Source organism: Cetorhinus maximus, chromosome 4 (genome assembly GCF_964194155.1).
Source record: "Cetorhinus maximus chromosome 4, sCetMax3.hap1.1, whole genome shotgun sequence".
Classification (NCBI taxonomy): Eukaryota; Metazoa; Chordata; class Chondrichthyes; order Lamniformes; family Cetorhinidae; genus Cetorhinus; species Cetorhinus maximus.
Genome location: NC_135882.1, coordinates 175,438,945 through 175,454,523, shown reverse-complemented (window position 1 = coordinate 175,454,523; position 15,579 = coordinate 175,438,945). Strand labels below are relative to the sequence as shown.

At 43.1% G+C, this 15,579-nt stretch overlaps 1 protein-coding gene across 2 annotated transcripts in view; it reads right to left on the bottom strand.

Annotated features, from left to right (window-relative positions):
- Positions 1-15,579, bottom strand: part of osbpl1a (oxysterol binding protein-like 1A) — a 235,336-nt gene that overhangs the window by 195,036 nt on the left and 24,721 nt on the right. For both annotated transcript variants that reach the window (XM_078541166.1, XM_078541167.1), the window contains exons 2-5: positions 6,210-6,356; positions 4,636-4,721; positions 2,005-2,079; positions 1,243-1,354 (exon numbers count right to left, since the gene is read on the bottom strand). In XM_078541166.1, the coding sequence (XP_078397292.1) occupies positions 1,243-1,354; positions 2,005-2,079; positions 4,636-4,721; positions 6,210-6,354 (418 nt within the window). In that variant the 5' untranslated portion in view covers positions 6,355-6,356. The remainder of the gene's footprint in view (positions 1-1,242; positions 1,355-2,004; positions 2,080-4,635; positions 4,722-6,209; positions 6,357-15,579) is intronic.

Below are 15,579 nucleotides of genomic sequence, written 5' to 3'. Positions count from 1 at the left end.
CCCGTGCAAGTGGAGGAGATGCAACATCTGCTCCTTTTACCTCCTTCCGTTCCCGCCTTCCAGGTGAAGTGGCAATTTACTTGTACTTTTCACTTTAGCATCCACTGCTCATGATGTGGCCTCCTCTCTTATACAGACCAAACGCAGACCGGATGATCGCTTTGCGGAGCACCTGCATTCAGTCCACAGGCGTGATTCCGAGCTTCTGGTCACCTGCCATTTTCATTCTCTACCCCACTCCCACTCTGACCTCTCTGTCCTCAGCCTCTTGTACTCCCAATGAAGCTCCACATCAGCTCAAGGAACAGCTCTTCATCTGTCCATTAGGCACTTTGCAGCCTTCCAAACTCAACATTGGTTTCAACAACTTCAGATCATAATCTCTACCTCTGTTTTTATTTTGTTCTCAGATAACAGCAATTGGTAATGATTCTTCAATTCCCAATTTACCCCTCCTCCAGACCCACCTTGTGTTACTTTTTGCTCTATTGCCACACACTTTTGCTTTGCACATCATCACTTTTGTCATTTGCTCTCTCCTGTCATCCAACGTTCTCTTGTTCCCCTGCCTGTTGTTGCTGAAAGGTTTCTCTCCTTCATTCCATCAGGGGATGTGGACGTCACTGGCAAGGCCAGCATTTGTTACCCATCCCTAATTGCCCTTGAAACAGAGTGGCTTGTTAGGGCCATTTAAGAAAAAAAAACCATAAGAAGTAGGAGCAGAAGTAGGCCATTCGGCCCATCGAGTCTGCTCCGCCATGCAATGAGATCATGGCTAATCTGATAATCCTCAACTCCACTTTCCTGCCTTTTCCCCATAACCCTTGATTCCCTTACTGATTAAAAATCCGTCTATCTCAGCCTTGAATATACTTAACGACCCGGCCTCTACAGCCCTCTTCGGTAAAGCATACTGAGGGAGTGCTGCATTGTCAGAACGCCATCTTTCAGAATGGAGTTTAAACTCAGGCCCCTCTCGGGTGGACATATTTGGAGGAAGAGCAAGGGCGTTGGCCCTGGTCAACATTTATCCCTTAAACAACATCAGAAAAAACAAATTGTCTGGCCATCATCACATTGTTGCTTCTGGGATCTTGCTGTGCGTAAATTAGATGCCTCGTTTCCTACACTGCGACAATGACTACAGTTCAAACTGTGCTTCGCTGGCTGCGAAGGATGCCCGGAGGCATCTAATATAAAGGCGCTATATAAATGCAAGTCTTTCTGCGTGCTTCTTCCTACCTTCAAGCATGCATTGGATCTCTTGGTCTTGGGTTACAGCTCTTGGTGTTTGTCCAGCTCCATTGATAACAGCAGCATCAGCATCATACTGCAACAGCAGCATCACTAGCTCCTGTAAAACACAACAAGCCCTCACAGCAATCAGAGATGGTCATGGTGCCTAATCATGGTGCGGCAATCACAGAATCCTGCCAACGCTGATCCCTTGCAAGATCAAAAACCACCACTTGCATTTATTTTGCGCCTTCGATGTAGCAAAATGTCCCAAGGCACCTCAAAGGCGGGCTTAGCAAACAGAATTCGTTACCAAGCCACTTAAAGCTTGGTCAAAGAGGCAGGTTTTAAGAAGCGTCTTAAAAAGGAGCAAAGCGGGGTAGGGAAAAGGTTTAGGGCGGAATTTCCAGAGCTTAGGGCCCAACCACCTGAAGAGATGGGCGCCAACAGGGGAACGATTAAAGTTGGGGATGCTTAAGTGGCCGGAATCGGAGGAGCGCAAAGATCTTGGAGGGTTGTGAGGCTGGAGGAGATTACAGAGATAGGCAGGGGCGAGGCCATGGAGGGATTTGAAAACAAGGATGAGAATTTTAAAATGGAGGCGCTACTGGACCAGGAGCCAATATAGGTCAGCGAGCCCAGGGGGGTGATGGACAACCGCAAATAATATTTTAAATGCCGCTTATAGAATCTGGCAACTCTTGAAAATTGATAGATTGAGCAAGTTTAAAACATTCCACTGCAATTCTTCAAAAACTATCTTCTCACCTTCCTCCCTGTGAAAGCTGCCCGATGGAGTGGAGTGTCTCCGACATCATTGACCACATTCACATCTGCACCAGCCTATCAGCAACAAAACGACCAATAAATAATCCGATGATTCGCTGCAAGGTTCATGACCATGGCTATGAATATACTATGTAGTGAAGCCTCCTCCCAATCTGTTTCATCTCAATCTATTAACGTACCCTGCTACTCCTTTCTCCCTCATGTGTTTATCTAGCTTCTCGTTTTAGTAATTATATGCAGTGACCATGCTTCCAAAAGCGGTGAGGCACTCTGGGACATCCTGAAGTCATGAAAGGTGTTGGAGAAATGCTTATCCATTACTTTTTCCTTTCTTCGCTGACGTAAGCAGATGAAGGGAACCCCCTCTGCAGCTCTTCCCCCCCCAGCCACCCACAGCTGCCACAAAGTTTAATTGGATCAGAGACCGATGCTGGGTAAAAGGCCTGTAGATTTTCAAGGCCCATTTCAGAGCCATCTGAGTCAGTGAAGCTTTTAGTCCGGATCAGATCATAGCCAAAAAGCCACAGTAACAAATCTGCTTCCATGTTGTAGGGCCAACTTGTTTTTCCACTGGAAGTTTAACTGAAGTTACCAAAGTGGTAAGGGACACCATTGGACCCAGCACCCGAATTGTTCCCATCCCACCCCCTGCACACCTCCCGCACCGTCAGGCCAAGCAGAAGATGCAATTTACACCGGGCAGGCCTTGAATCGGCCACCCAGCGTGAAATCACGTTGAGAATGCGATCTCGCCCAGGAGCGGATTCTACATTTTCTCTCCGGCCCGCCGATTCTGCGCACACGCCAAGCCATTTCAGGCCATTTGCTAAGAAACTGATTAGTGCACACCAGTGACACGAGTGAACGGGTTCAGGATGTTTTTTTAAAATTCCAGTCACATTCAGTGCTTTTAAAATCAGGTTACTGACAGGTAGAGGACCCAGACGCACTTTCATTAAAAATGCTTATTTTTTTGTGTGCGAGGTAAACCCACTTTCAGCCATAATATAAGTGTGTCGGATTACCACTCTTAAATACATCAAGGAAACTTTATAATTCAAGAAAAGGAAATTAATTCCCTTCAGCTGTTTCTGCCTGGAAAGGAAATCACCCTTTTTTTTTATTCTTTCATGGGATGTGGGTGTCACTGACAAGGCCAGCATTTGTTGTCCATCCCTATTTGCCCTTGAACTGAGTGGTTGGCTAGGCCCATTTCAGAGGGCAGTTAAGAGTTAACCACATTGCTGTGGGTCTGGAGTCACATGTAGGCCAGACCAGGTAAGGGCAGCAGATTTCCTTCTCTAAAAGGACATTAGTGAGCCAGATGGGTTTTTTAGCAACAATCTGCATTACTGATATTAGCTCTATCCTTAATTAACTGAATGTAAATTCCCAAGCTGCCGTAGTGGGATTTGAACTCATGTGTCCCAATCATTTGCCCCAGGCCTCTGGATGACTACTCCAGTAAAATAACCACTATATTACTGGACCCAAATACTGATCGTTATATTGGTTGATAAGACTGTACAAGTATTTCTGGTTTCCAGGACTGTGAAATTTAATTGCACATGACAAAATGTACAAACAGGTTATAACCCCTAAAAATTTGCATGCCATTCTCCAAGATGGCGAAATAATGCATTGGGTTGGGTGTAGAGTTTTGTATATTATGTTGTGATTTAAGTGAACAAGGCTTCCAAAATTGACTGCAATTTGGCAATTGACCCTTCCAAACTCGATTCCAGTCTAATGGAAAACAGCCCACAAAACAGATCCTGAATCTGCATCTTGAAGTTACTTCAAAGTGCGTCAGTGTCTCAACAGGGTCAATCGAGAGAAACTATTCCTTCTGGTAGGAGGAGTGCAGAACAAGGGGTCAAAAACCTTAAAATGAAACGTGATGTCAGGAAACACTACTGCACACACACGGTGGTGGGAAAGCTGAAAATCTCCAACACCCCCAAAAAAGCTGTCAAAGTTGGGGGTCAATTGAAAATTTCAAAACTGGGATTGGTCGATGTTTGTTGGGTAAAGGGGATTATGGGTTAGGGAACCAAAGCGGGTGGGCAGAATTAAGTTAAAGATCAGCAAAGATCTAATGAAATGGGCGGAACTGGTTTCACAGGCTGAATGGTCCCCTCCTACCCTGTGCTTCATTGATTAAAGGTCACCTGGAAGCATTGGCTGGGATTTACCGGCCCTGTCGTGTTGGGACCCACCGTGGGAAATTCGGCAGCCCAGCCAAAAGTCCATCGACTTTCAGCGTGAGTGGGAGTGGATGATCCTGGCAGTGGGCGGGGACAGAAAATCCGGCCTATTGATTTTCACCATGAAAATTACAATGACCCAGATTGTTACATTCAGTTCACATGATTCATGATACTTAAGGCACAGTTTCAATGCAATTTTTGTAAACCAGGTAGTAAACAATCAAGACAGTCAACATTTCAGACACACACCTTAATAACTCTCGTAGGTTTCAGTAACAAAAGATTAACACAACACTCAACTTGGAAAAAAAAAACAAATTTGTTTCCATCTATAGCATTTCTTGATACGAAATTTCAAAATTAATTACACAAGGCACAATATCTAAAAATCAAAACTTACCTTTAATAGTTCCTCCACAACACCTTTATGTCCAAAATAGCAGGCTAGGTGTAGAGGGGTCCAGCCAAAATTCGACTTTGTCCGGCCTAAAACAGAACAAATTGAAAACTATTCAACCCACAGGCACTTGCCAGTTTAAGTAATTTAAAGAAAGTTAGGAGGACCTTCACCTTTGAGTCACACATCAGCCATGGTCTTACCAAATGGCAGAGCAGGCTTGAAGGGCCGAATGGCTATTCCTACTCCTGCTCCTAAGTCCTATGTTCCTCTGTAACTCTACAGACAATTATTTAGTGGATATGCCCCGACCTCTTCCAGGTCCTCTTGCTTGATCCCACTAAAGAGTTATTGCATTCAGTTCGGGGCACCACATCTCAGGAAGGGCTTTTTGGAGTGGATGCAGCACATCAGAATGATACCAAGGTTGAAAGGGTTAAATTACGATGACAGTCTGCACAGACTAGGCTTGTATCCCCTTGAGTAGAGAAGATTAAGGGATGGTATGGTTGAGGAGTTTAACATGGTAAAGAGGTGTAACATGGTGGTAGATGTAGACAAACTATTTCCCCTGGTGGAGGGGGGGGCGGAGTCCAGAACAAGGGGACAGAACCTTAAAATTCAAGCCGGGTCATGTAGGGGTGATGTTACGAAGCACTTCTTCACACAAAGGGAAATGGAAATCTGGAACTCTCTCCCCGCAAAAAGCAGCTGAGGTTGGGGGTTGATTGAAAATGTCAAAACTGCGATTGACGGATTTTTGTTGGGTAAGAGGGTTAACATTTTACAGAACTAAGGTGGGTAGATGGAGTTAAAATACGTAGCAGGCATGATCTAAATGAAAAGCAAAACAGTCTTGAGAAGCTGAATGGTGTCCCCTTGTTCTTATACCCCTGCACTGATGTGATTCTAACCAGAGTGGTTAGAAAATGTAGACCATGGCAACCACCTCTCCATCCTACTCCACTCCCAAATGTAACTGATATTTCTACACATCGACACACATTGCAATGTGCGTGTTGTTCTCGAGGGACTTCAGTTCCGTAGAGAGATTGGAGAAGCTGAGGTTGTTTTCTCTGAGTCGGTTAAGGGGAGATTTTCTGGAAGGGTTCAAAATTCGGAATGATTTTGACTGAGTACACAAAGAAAAACTCCCTCTAATGGCTGGAGTGGCAGTAACCAGGAGTCAGTCACAGGTTTAAGATAAATCGGCAAAAGAAGTAGAGGGGAAATGAGGTTTTTTTTATATATTACCCAGCAAGTTGTGATTTAGAATGCACTGCCTGAAAAGGACAATGGAAGCAGATTTATTAGTCGCTTTCAAAAAGAGGGAATTGGATAAATGCTGGAGAAGGACCAATTTGCAGGGTTAATGGGGAAACAGCTGTGGAGTGGGGCTAATTGGATAGCTCCTTCGAAAGAACCAGCACAGGCACGACGGGCTGAATGGTCTCCTTCTACATGCTGTAAGATTCTAAGATTTGCACCATTCAGCTGCAGCAATTTGAAATTTTTCACAAAAAAAAACGGTGCATGAATAGCAAAACTAAAATCTGAAGTTTAAGAGGAGAATGTACCTTTGCAATTAATATTGAAGGTTAATTGTTCGTCCTTCCTGCGATCCAGCAGTCGTTTGACTTCATCCAAGATGCCATTGCGAGCCTGATGAAGCAACTGCTCCTCAGCCTCACGCAATGCCTGGTCCTCAATTTCAGAGCTCATTTCTAAAAAGAGAAAAATTTAAAAATTGTGCTCAGAATCCAAGAACACATGGAACACAGTGATTCCCAGAACAACGGACCAGATCACGGAGAGAGAGAGAGAGTTAATGAAGCACATGCAAGGCCAAGTCGAAACAGCCCGTAAAGCAACAAACCAACACGACTGAAACACAGCAGAGCCTGAAGCTGCCAACACCGACACCTATTCCCTGTATAATGTAACCGCTGTAAAAACCGAGCCCATCATTGTCACAGTCCAAGTTAGTGGGAAGCGCCACTCATAATGGAGATGGATACAGGTGCCTCAACTACAGGGATGGGAGAGCACACTTTCAAATACCTTAATAAAAGGTACCCAACCACTAAACCTGGAGCAGACAACCGCTAAATTAAAAACATACACTGGAGAATCTATTCAGGTAAAGGGCATCGCCACAGTATCAGTGCCTTACAGGCAACAGCTGCCTGTGACAATAGTAAGAGGAGAAGGACCCAGTCTTCTAGGCAGAGACTGGTTACAGAAAATCAAGCTTGACTGGTCTGAGATATTTCACCTGAAAACAGTGGGGAGGAGTTCCTGAACTGCTAAGGGAATAAGACAACATATTTCGCAATGATTTAGGGAAAGTAAAAGGCTTACAAGCAAAAAACATATGTGGATCCTCAGGCGACCCCACGTTTCTTTTAAGGCCAGACCTGTGCCTTACGTGTTGAAGGGGAAGGTGGATGCAGAACTGTGCCAGTTAGAAAAGCTGGACATCATCCAACCTGTCCAATTCTCAGAAGGGGCAGCATCCATAGTTCCAGTGGTTAAGCCTGACCAAACCATACATATTTAGGGGGGGACTATAAATTGACCACAAACAAGGCAGCAAAACTAGACAAGTACCCCATTCCACGGATGGATGACTTATATGCAAAGCTGGCTGGAGGCAAATCCTATACAAAATTGGATATGAACCATGCCTACCAATAATTAGAACTGGATAGCACATCGAGAGAATATGATACGATTAACACACACAAGGGTCTTTATCAGTACACGTGCCTACCCTTTGGAGTATCATCTGCATGCTCTATCTTCCAAAGGACAATGGAGAGTCTTTTGCAAGGACTTCTCCGAGTGGTAGTATACCTAGGTGATGTTCTGATCACAGGGTGACCAAGACCGAACACTTGGCCAACCTGGAGGAGGCGCTAAGAGCGTTCATGGAAGCTGGAAGGAAAAATGCACATTTCAAGCACCAGAAATTACTTACCTGGGTCACATGGTGGACCTCTTTACCAGGGTTTGCATCTGGTAGAAGAGAAAATTCAGGCAATAAAAGATGCATCCTCACCATCCAATGTAACTGAACTCAAGTATTCCCTGGGTACAATCAACTACTACATCTGCTTCTTGCCTAACTTATCAACTGTGTTGGTACCATTACATTGCAGTGAAGACATTCCACCAGTATCTGCATGGACAACACTGCACCATTGTGTCGGACCATAGACCATTAATGGGTTTATTCAGTGAGGGTAAGGCCATTCTGCCAATAGCATCAGCAAGAATACAACATTGGGGTTTGATATTACCTGCATATGAATATTGGTAGGAAATAGAGATAGTTTAAGTAAGTTATACTTGTATTTGTGGGTGTTAGGAATGCGTTTTAGCTTTAAAGTTTAAGTTTCTGTATCTGTGTGTAAAGAAAGGTCAAATGGGGTTTTAGTCTCACTTTAGAAATGCGAGCAGCCTTTTAATGAGACGTTTACGACCCCTTTAAAGTTAAAGTAAACACAAGAGTAAGAAGAACAATGCTGTTGCCTAGCAACAGGGGGCCAGATAGGCAGGTTCCTCCCACAGACACACACACACACACACACACAGAAGGAAAACAGCAGTTTTAAGTTCAGTTGAAGCCAGGACCCAGAGAGACTGGACACTGGGAGAGGGAACTGCTGATTTCCCAAAAGAACAAAAAGGTCCCAAGCGAAGAAAAACCCCAAAAGTCCAGGGGAGTGGAAGAAGAGAAAGTCCAAAGACCACCTTCTAGTTAAAGGAAGGACAGAAACCTGGGAAAAGGTCCTGTTAAGTGAAGTTAAGAGTGAGGAGCAGAGAGAAGGTTTCCAAGCTTCTGATTTAAAGTGAGAACAGCTTGCAAGAAGCAAGAAGGTTCAAAGAGACAATTGAAGGTCTGTAATTCGTTGCTATGGGCACGTGAAGCAGTGGTGTACTGTTAAGGCTGGGTCAGTGAGAGAGAGAGAGCACATGGAAGACAGCTCGAGCGCATGTGGTGACCCAGGGAAGAGGAACATCAGGAGAGTTTGAAACCCTGGAGGTGAACCCTTGCGGAAGGCATTGGAGAGAACGCATCGGTTTGGGAGAAGACTCCAAGGCGAGGTCCTGGAGAGTGGAGGCTGGAATCCCTCATGTGAAGGACAGAATCCAGTGAGACAGGTTGGCTCACAGTGTGATAAGCGTCTCGGGGTGGGGGGGGGGACTGTTGAGGAGAGATCCAGAGCATCTGTTTGAGGTGGCATCTGTCACTTGGTTTCAGGGTGTGGTGTGTCTGACCACAGATCGCAACAGATTTACATGGACTATGTACTCTAATGTTTGTAGTAAGTACAAGATAGCTTTTGTAACTTGTGTTATCCTTACAAATCTGTATATATTTGTAAAGGTATAGTTGTGGGTGAAGGAGTATTGTAATATAGTTCATCTTTTCTTGTTGAATAAATGTTTTATTCTTCTGTTAAAAGTTCATCAGCTGACTTCTGTGCCTCTGTTCAGTAGCTACTCTCCACGTATTTAAAAACAAATAAAAGTTAGGGTCTATCAAGCTGGGTTCCACTCTGGGATCAGGCTTGTCCAGACCACAGCTTAGATCATAACAGTATACTTTTATGCACTGTCCTGGTGTGCATATTGCAAATGTGGACATACTCACTCAGTCATCTCCCATTACCAGATAGCATTGTACGTGCTGCGGTGCCACAAGAAGTTGTGCTTGTACTGATTTTCTTGGATTCTTCGCCTGAGTGTGTGAAGCAAATTAGAAATTCGATGAACAGAGATCCAATATTGTCGAAATTCAGAGGCCCTGTTTTGCAAGCATGGTCAAATTCGCCGGTGTCAGAAGAGTTGAGACCATTCCATTACAGAAACACAGAGTTAAGCTGTCAAGATGGAATTTTGTTGTGGGGATCAAGGGTTGTCACCCCTTCACAAGGTAGAGAGCCACTCTTGACAGAGCTTCACAGTGCGCATCCAGGCAAATCAAAGATGAAAATGCTTGCGCGAAGCTATGTCTGGTGGCCAGGCATTGACAGTGACATTGAAAACAAGGTCAAGCACTGTCTCCATTGTCAGCAACAACCAAAGTTGTCTGTTTCAGCTCCACTGCATCCATGCATTTCTTCTCAGTTCTCGTACAACTCCACGTTTGATGATGGGTTCAATACTGTCTGAAGTATTGATGAAATGCTGCCTATGTAGATGGTTAAGTCTGGTGTTTCCAAATTTAGAGGAGAAGGTAGAGAGGAGTCAGAGTAATCAAAAATTGAATCACGATGTTCACAGCAAAGCTCACACAGTGTAGATGACACGATATTCGTGCAAAATTTCAGAAGTGGACATTGTTGGGTTCCTGGAGCCATTGTCTCAGACATTTCCAAATGCAAGTCAAAGATAGAATTGTTTGTAAACACGTGGACTACATACGTGATAGAGAGACATTCCAACAACCAACTATTCCGCCTGTGATTAACGCTGAACTATCAATTTCTGAGGTGACAGATTGACCTAGAAAAGACATGCCTGATGTCCCTATAGAGTTGCCAAACCCAGAACTGTCACTTTTTAATGATGTGTCTAGTGCTGCAGTTCCCGATCATGTCAATCCTGTTGAGGAACCTCAGGTGGTAGAATTATGGCCATATAAGGAAAGCACCTCAGAGACTTAATCTTCAATCACCTGAAGTTGTATATATGTATATGTTGTTGGATATTCAAATGTTCCCTGTAAATGGAAAATGTAAAAGACTAAAGGGGAAGGAAATGTAGTAACTGAAGGTATAGCCTCTCTTGCTGTCTATCAGGATCATGTGATGTTCTTAGAGGCTCCGACTGATGAGACCTAAGCTCGGGCAATCCGGGGGGTGGAGGTTTCTTGACGAGAGTCCTAATCGAGCATGTAGCACCCGAAAAACACTCTAATACAGTTTATCTGTTTCTTGTTGAAACCTGTCCACTCCAAGTCATTACAGTATCCTATGCTTTATTAATAGTACAACAGCAAGGAGGTTATGTTGAACTTGTATAGGACACTAGTTTGGCCTCAGGTGAAGAATTGTGTCCTGTTCTGGACACCACTTTAGGAAGGATGTGAAGGCATTGGAGAGAATGCAGAAAAGATTCACGAGAATAGTTCCGGGGCTGAGGAACTTTAGTTTTGAAGACAGATTGCAGAAGTTGGGATTGTTTTCCTTGGAGAAGAGGAGGTTGAGAGGAGATTTGATGGAGGTTTTCAAAATCAGGAGAGGTCTGGACAAAATAGATAGGGCGATACTGTTCCTATCAGTGGAAGAATCGAGAATGAGAGAGCACAGGTTTAAAGTAATTAGTTAAAAAAAAATCAAGCAACAAGAGGAAAAACCCTTTCATGCGGCGAGTGTTCAGGGTCTGGAATGCACTAAGAGCATGGTGGAGGCAAATTCAATCAAGACATTCAAGAGGGAATTAGACCGTTATCTAAAAAGGAAGAATGTGCAGTGTTACGAAAGAAGGCAGCAGAAATTGTACTAAATTATTCGGAGAGTGGTGCAGACACAATGGGCCAAATGGCCTCCTTTTGCACTGTAACATTTCTACGATTCAGAGATTCAATGCACATAATGCAACACCTTCTCTCTTCAGGTAATGACCCAACTCTCTTTTGAAAGCCACAACTAAATTTGCCCCTACGCTGTCATTAATATTCCTCATTGCAGTCATTAAAACAAAAGTACTAACATAAAAGTAAAATAGTGCGGATGCAGGAAATCTGAAATGAAGACAGAAAATTCTGGAAATACTCAAGTCGGTTAGGCAATCTCTGTGGAGCGAGAGAAAGAGAGTTAACGTTTCAATCAATGACCTTTCGTCAGAACGCTGGGGAAATGAATGACTGACTAAAGGTCATCAGCCTGAAATGTTAACTCTCTTTCCCTCTCGTAGATGCTGCCAGGCCTGCTGAGAATTTCCAACATTTTGTCTCTTTATCAAAAAGAATCTTTTGGCTATTTTGATGGTAACTCTTAATTCAATTTAGTAACAATTGCCTTTGTATAGTAACTTCATAGAATTGACAATGTGACACTGAACCACAAAAGGACATATTAGGACCAAAAGCTTGGTCAAAGAGGTAGATTTTAAGGAGAAGAGAGAGGTCGAGAAGCAAAATGCCATCATTGGCAGCCATGCCTTCAGTCCTACAGAATTCCCTCCCTACACCTCTCACCCTCTCTTTCTCCTTTAAGATACTCCTGAAAATCTACCTCTTTGACCAAGCTTTTGGTCACCTGCATTAACATCTCCTTGTATGGTTCAGCATCAAGTTTTGTTTGACAATTGAACAAAGCGCTATGATGTGAAGCACCATTGGACGTAGCTCTGCGTTTGAGGAGCTAGATTAACACAAGTTGGTGCTGTTGTTGTTACAGGTCCATGGACGTACACATGAGGCTGAAAGACTGGTGACTTGAAGGAAAGTAATAAGAAACGAAGCAAGTTAAACATTTGAAACAAAACGTTGAGAGGGAAATCGTGGACGCAAATAGTATTGGCAACAAACATAAAAGGACTGAGCAAAGTGCGCTAAGAACGCCCATCATTCTGGGGATGTGGTCACCCCATGACATGTGATGAAATTATTAGGATTGTTCAGGAAACAGCAATTGCTAAATGAATATTTCACTTCAGCACTTAAAGGACAGCATACAGCGTGCAATCGCTTATGGGTGAGGATGACCTGGCTCCGATTTTAAGGTTATGTCTTCTTATCCTGGAATCTATAGACTATACAAAAGCAATCTACTGTTATTGTTTATCTGCACAATGAAAAAAAACAAAAAAAAAAACACTTCTGAGTCAAACGTTTCTTCCTCTACATGCTATATGTATGCTATGTTCCTCTATACTTTCCTTTGATGCTGTCCAAGTCATGGTGAAACAAGAGATGGTGGAGATAATGGATGAGCTAAAAATTGATAAAGACGAGATATTAGGTAGGCTGTCTGTACTTAAAAGTTAATAAGTCACCAGGACCGGGAATACATGATGAATGGTAGGACCCTGGGAAATACAGAGGATCAGAGGGACCTTGGTGTACATGTCCACCGGTCCCTTAAGGTAGTGGGACAGGTAGATAAGGTGGTTAAGAAGGCATATGGGATACTTGCCTTTATTAGCCGAGGCATTGAATACAAAAGCAGGGAGGTTATGCTGGAACGGTATAAAACGCTGGTTAGGCCACAGCTAGAGTGTTGCATGCAGTTCTGGAACCCGCATTATAGGAAGGATGTGATTGCACTAGAGAGAGTGCAGAGGAGAGTTACCAGGATGTTGCCTGGGCTGGAGAGTGTTAGTTTTGAGGAGAGATTGGATAGGCTGCGGTTATTTTCCCTGGAGCAGAGGAGATTGAGGCGGGGACATGATTAAGGTGTATAAAGTTAAGTATAAAACTGTTGGAGTTTTTTGAGGATGTTATTTGTAGCATAGATAAAGAAGGGCCAGTGGATGCGATTGTATTTGGATTTTCAGAAGCTTTTGATAAGGTCCCGCACAGGAGGTTAGTAAATAAAATTAGAGCACATGGGATTGGCGGTAATATACTGGCATGGATTGAGAATTGGTTAATGGACAGAAAATAGGAGGAATAAATGGGTCGTTCTCAAGTTGTTACTAGTGGGGCACCACAAGGATCAGTACTTGGGCCCCAGCTGTTCACAATCTGTATCAGTGATTTGAATGTGGGGACCAAATATGTAATATTTCCAATTTTGCTGATGACACAAAGCTAGGTGGGAATGTAAGTTGTGAAGAGGACGCAAGGAGGTTTCCAGATGATTTGTGCAGGCTAAGTGAGTGGGCAAGAACATGGCAGATGGAGATTTGGCAGATATACTTGCCATCGAGGGAGTGCAATGAAGGATCACCAGACTAATCCCTGGGATGGCAGGATTGTTTTATGAGGAGAGATTGAGGAAACTTGGCCTGTAATCGCTAGAGTTTTGAAGAATAAGAGGGGATCTCATTGAAACTTGTAGAATTCTTGCAGGGCGTGACAGGGTAGATGTGGTTAGGGTGTTTTCCCCGGCTGGTGAGTCTAAAACCAGGGGACACAGTCTCAGAATAAGGGCCATTTTAGACTGAGGTGAGGAGGAATTTCTTCACTCAGAGAGCGGTGAATCTTTGAAATTCTCTACCCCAGAGGCCTGTGGAAGCTCAGTTATTGAGCATGTTCAAGACAGGAATTGATAGATTTCCAGCTGGTAAGGACAGGGGATATGGGGATATTGGGGGAAAATGGCATAAAGGTAGATGATCAGCCATGATCTGTCTGAATAATGGAGAAGGACTGATGGGCCGAATGGCCTGCTCCTATGTTCCTAAATACAGGGGTGGTGTCAGTAGGCTCGAGAATTGCAAATGTTACAACCGTATTCAAGAAAGGTGGTAAAGATAAGCCCAGCAACCACAGGCCAGTTTAACCTTGGTGGCGGGAAAGTTTTTGGAAATGACAATTCGGGACAAAATTAACAGTCACTTGGACAAATGTGGATTCATTGAATAAAACAAGTATGGATTTGTTATGGGAAAATAGTGCTTAACTAACTTGCTGGAATTTTTTTGGATGAGGCAATAGGGAAGATTGATGAGGGCAATGCTGTTGATGTGATATACATAGACTTCCAAAAGGCATTCGACACAGGTGTCTCACAACAGACTTGTGAGCAGAGTTATAGCTCATGGAACCAAAGGGACAGTAGCAACATGAATATGAAATTGGCTGAATGACAGAAAATAGGGTAATGATGAACAGTTATTTATCAGACTGGAGAAAGGTAGACATTGGTGGTTCCCTAGGGATTGTTGTTCGGGTGTTATGGCATAGCAGAGGGTAAATGCTAAACTTCTCAATCCCTGAGGGAAACTTGAAACAACTGTCATAACCATTTTTGCAATTTGTATCTTTATTTAGAGATGCGCGCCTTGAATTCAGTAGTAATAAGTCCACTGAGTCTTAGAGGGTTTTTTTTAAAACAAATCTAAATTAAACATTGATTAATAAAATAAATAATTTTAACCACATACATAGGTCTACAAATTTACTAGTACGATAACTCCTAGCTCCCCTAATTAATCTGACTCTCAGTTACACCCCCGTTAAGGCAACAGTAAAAACAAAACAGATTTTAACAGATCCAGGCAAAGCACATACCCTGGACAGGGATATTCACAGTGAATTCTCTCACCTTCAGTTCCTATAGGCAGCAGCTTGGTTTTTCACACTTGTTAGATCTTAGAGTTCCCTTCTCTCCTTACACATAACCTCATCTCCTTTATACAGGTTTCTCCCATTTTAATGTAAATCCCATTGCTCCAATATGTCTTTGGACTTTGCCTTTCTAATGATAAAAATCCTTCATAGTACCAATTTTATCAGTAAGCTTTGGGAAAAATAAACACACTGTTCGACTTCTTCTGGCTAAGTGTAACATTTCACCCTCTCTTTTGAAATTCAACTACTCTGGTTTATCTAAAAATGCAAATTTTCCTCTACAACTCACATTCTAAAACTTCAGCCATGTTAACTTATTTAGCATTTCAAACCTAGCTTTTCTTCTGATATATCAAAGCCTTCAGACCAGCTGTCTTTAATTCAATTAAGTCCCACATACTTATACTTACTTACACACACACACACACACACACACACACGCACACATATAATCCAGACCCCACAATTCTTACTTTATAATAAACCCCAAAAACATAATGAAAATTATTATATTTTCATGACATAGGGCCCCTGCTTTTTTTTAATCTATATTAATGGTGTAGACTTCACTGTGTAGGGCTTAACTTCAAAATTTGCAGATGACTCAAAATTTGGATGTATTATGAAGACTGAGGAGGATAGTGATAGGCTCCAGGAGTAGACAGGCTGGTGGAATAGGCGGACAAGTGGTGCTG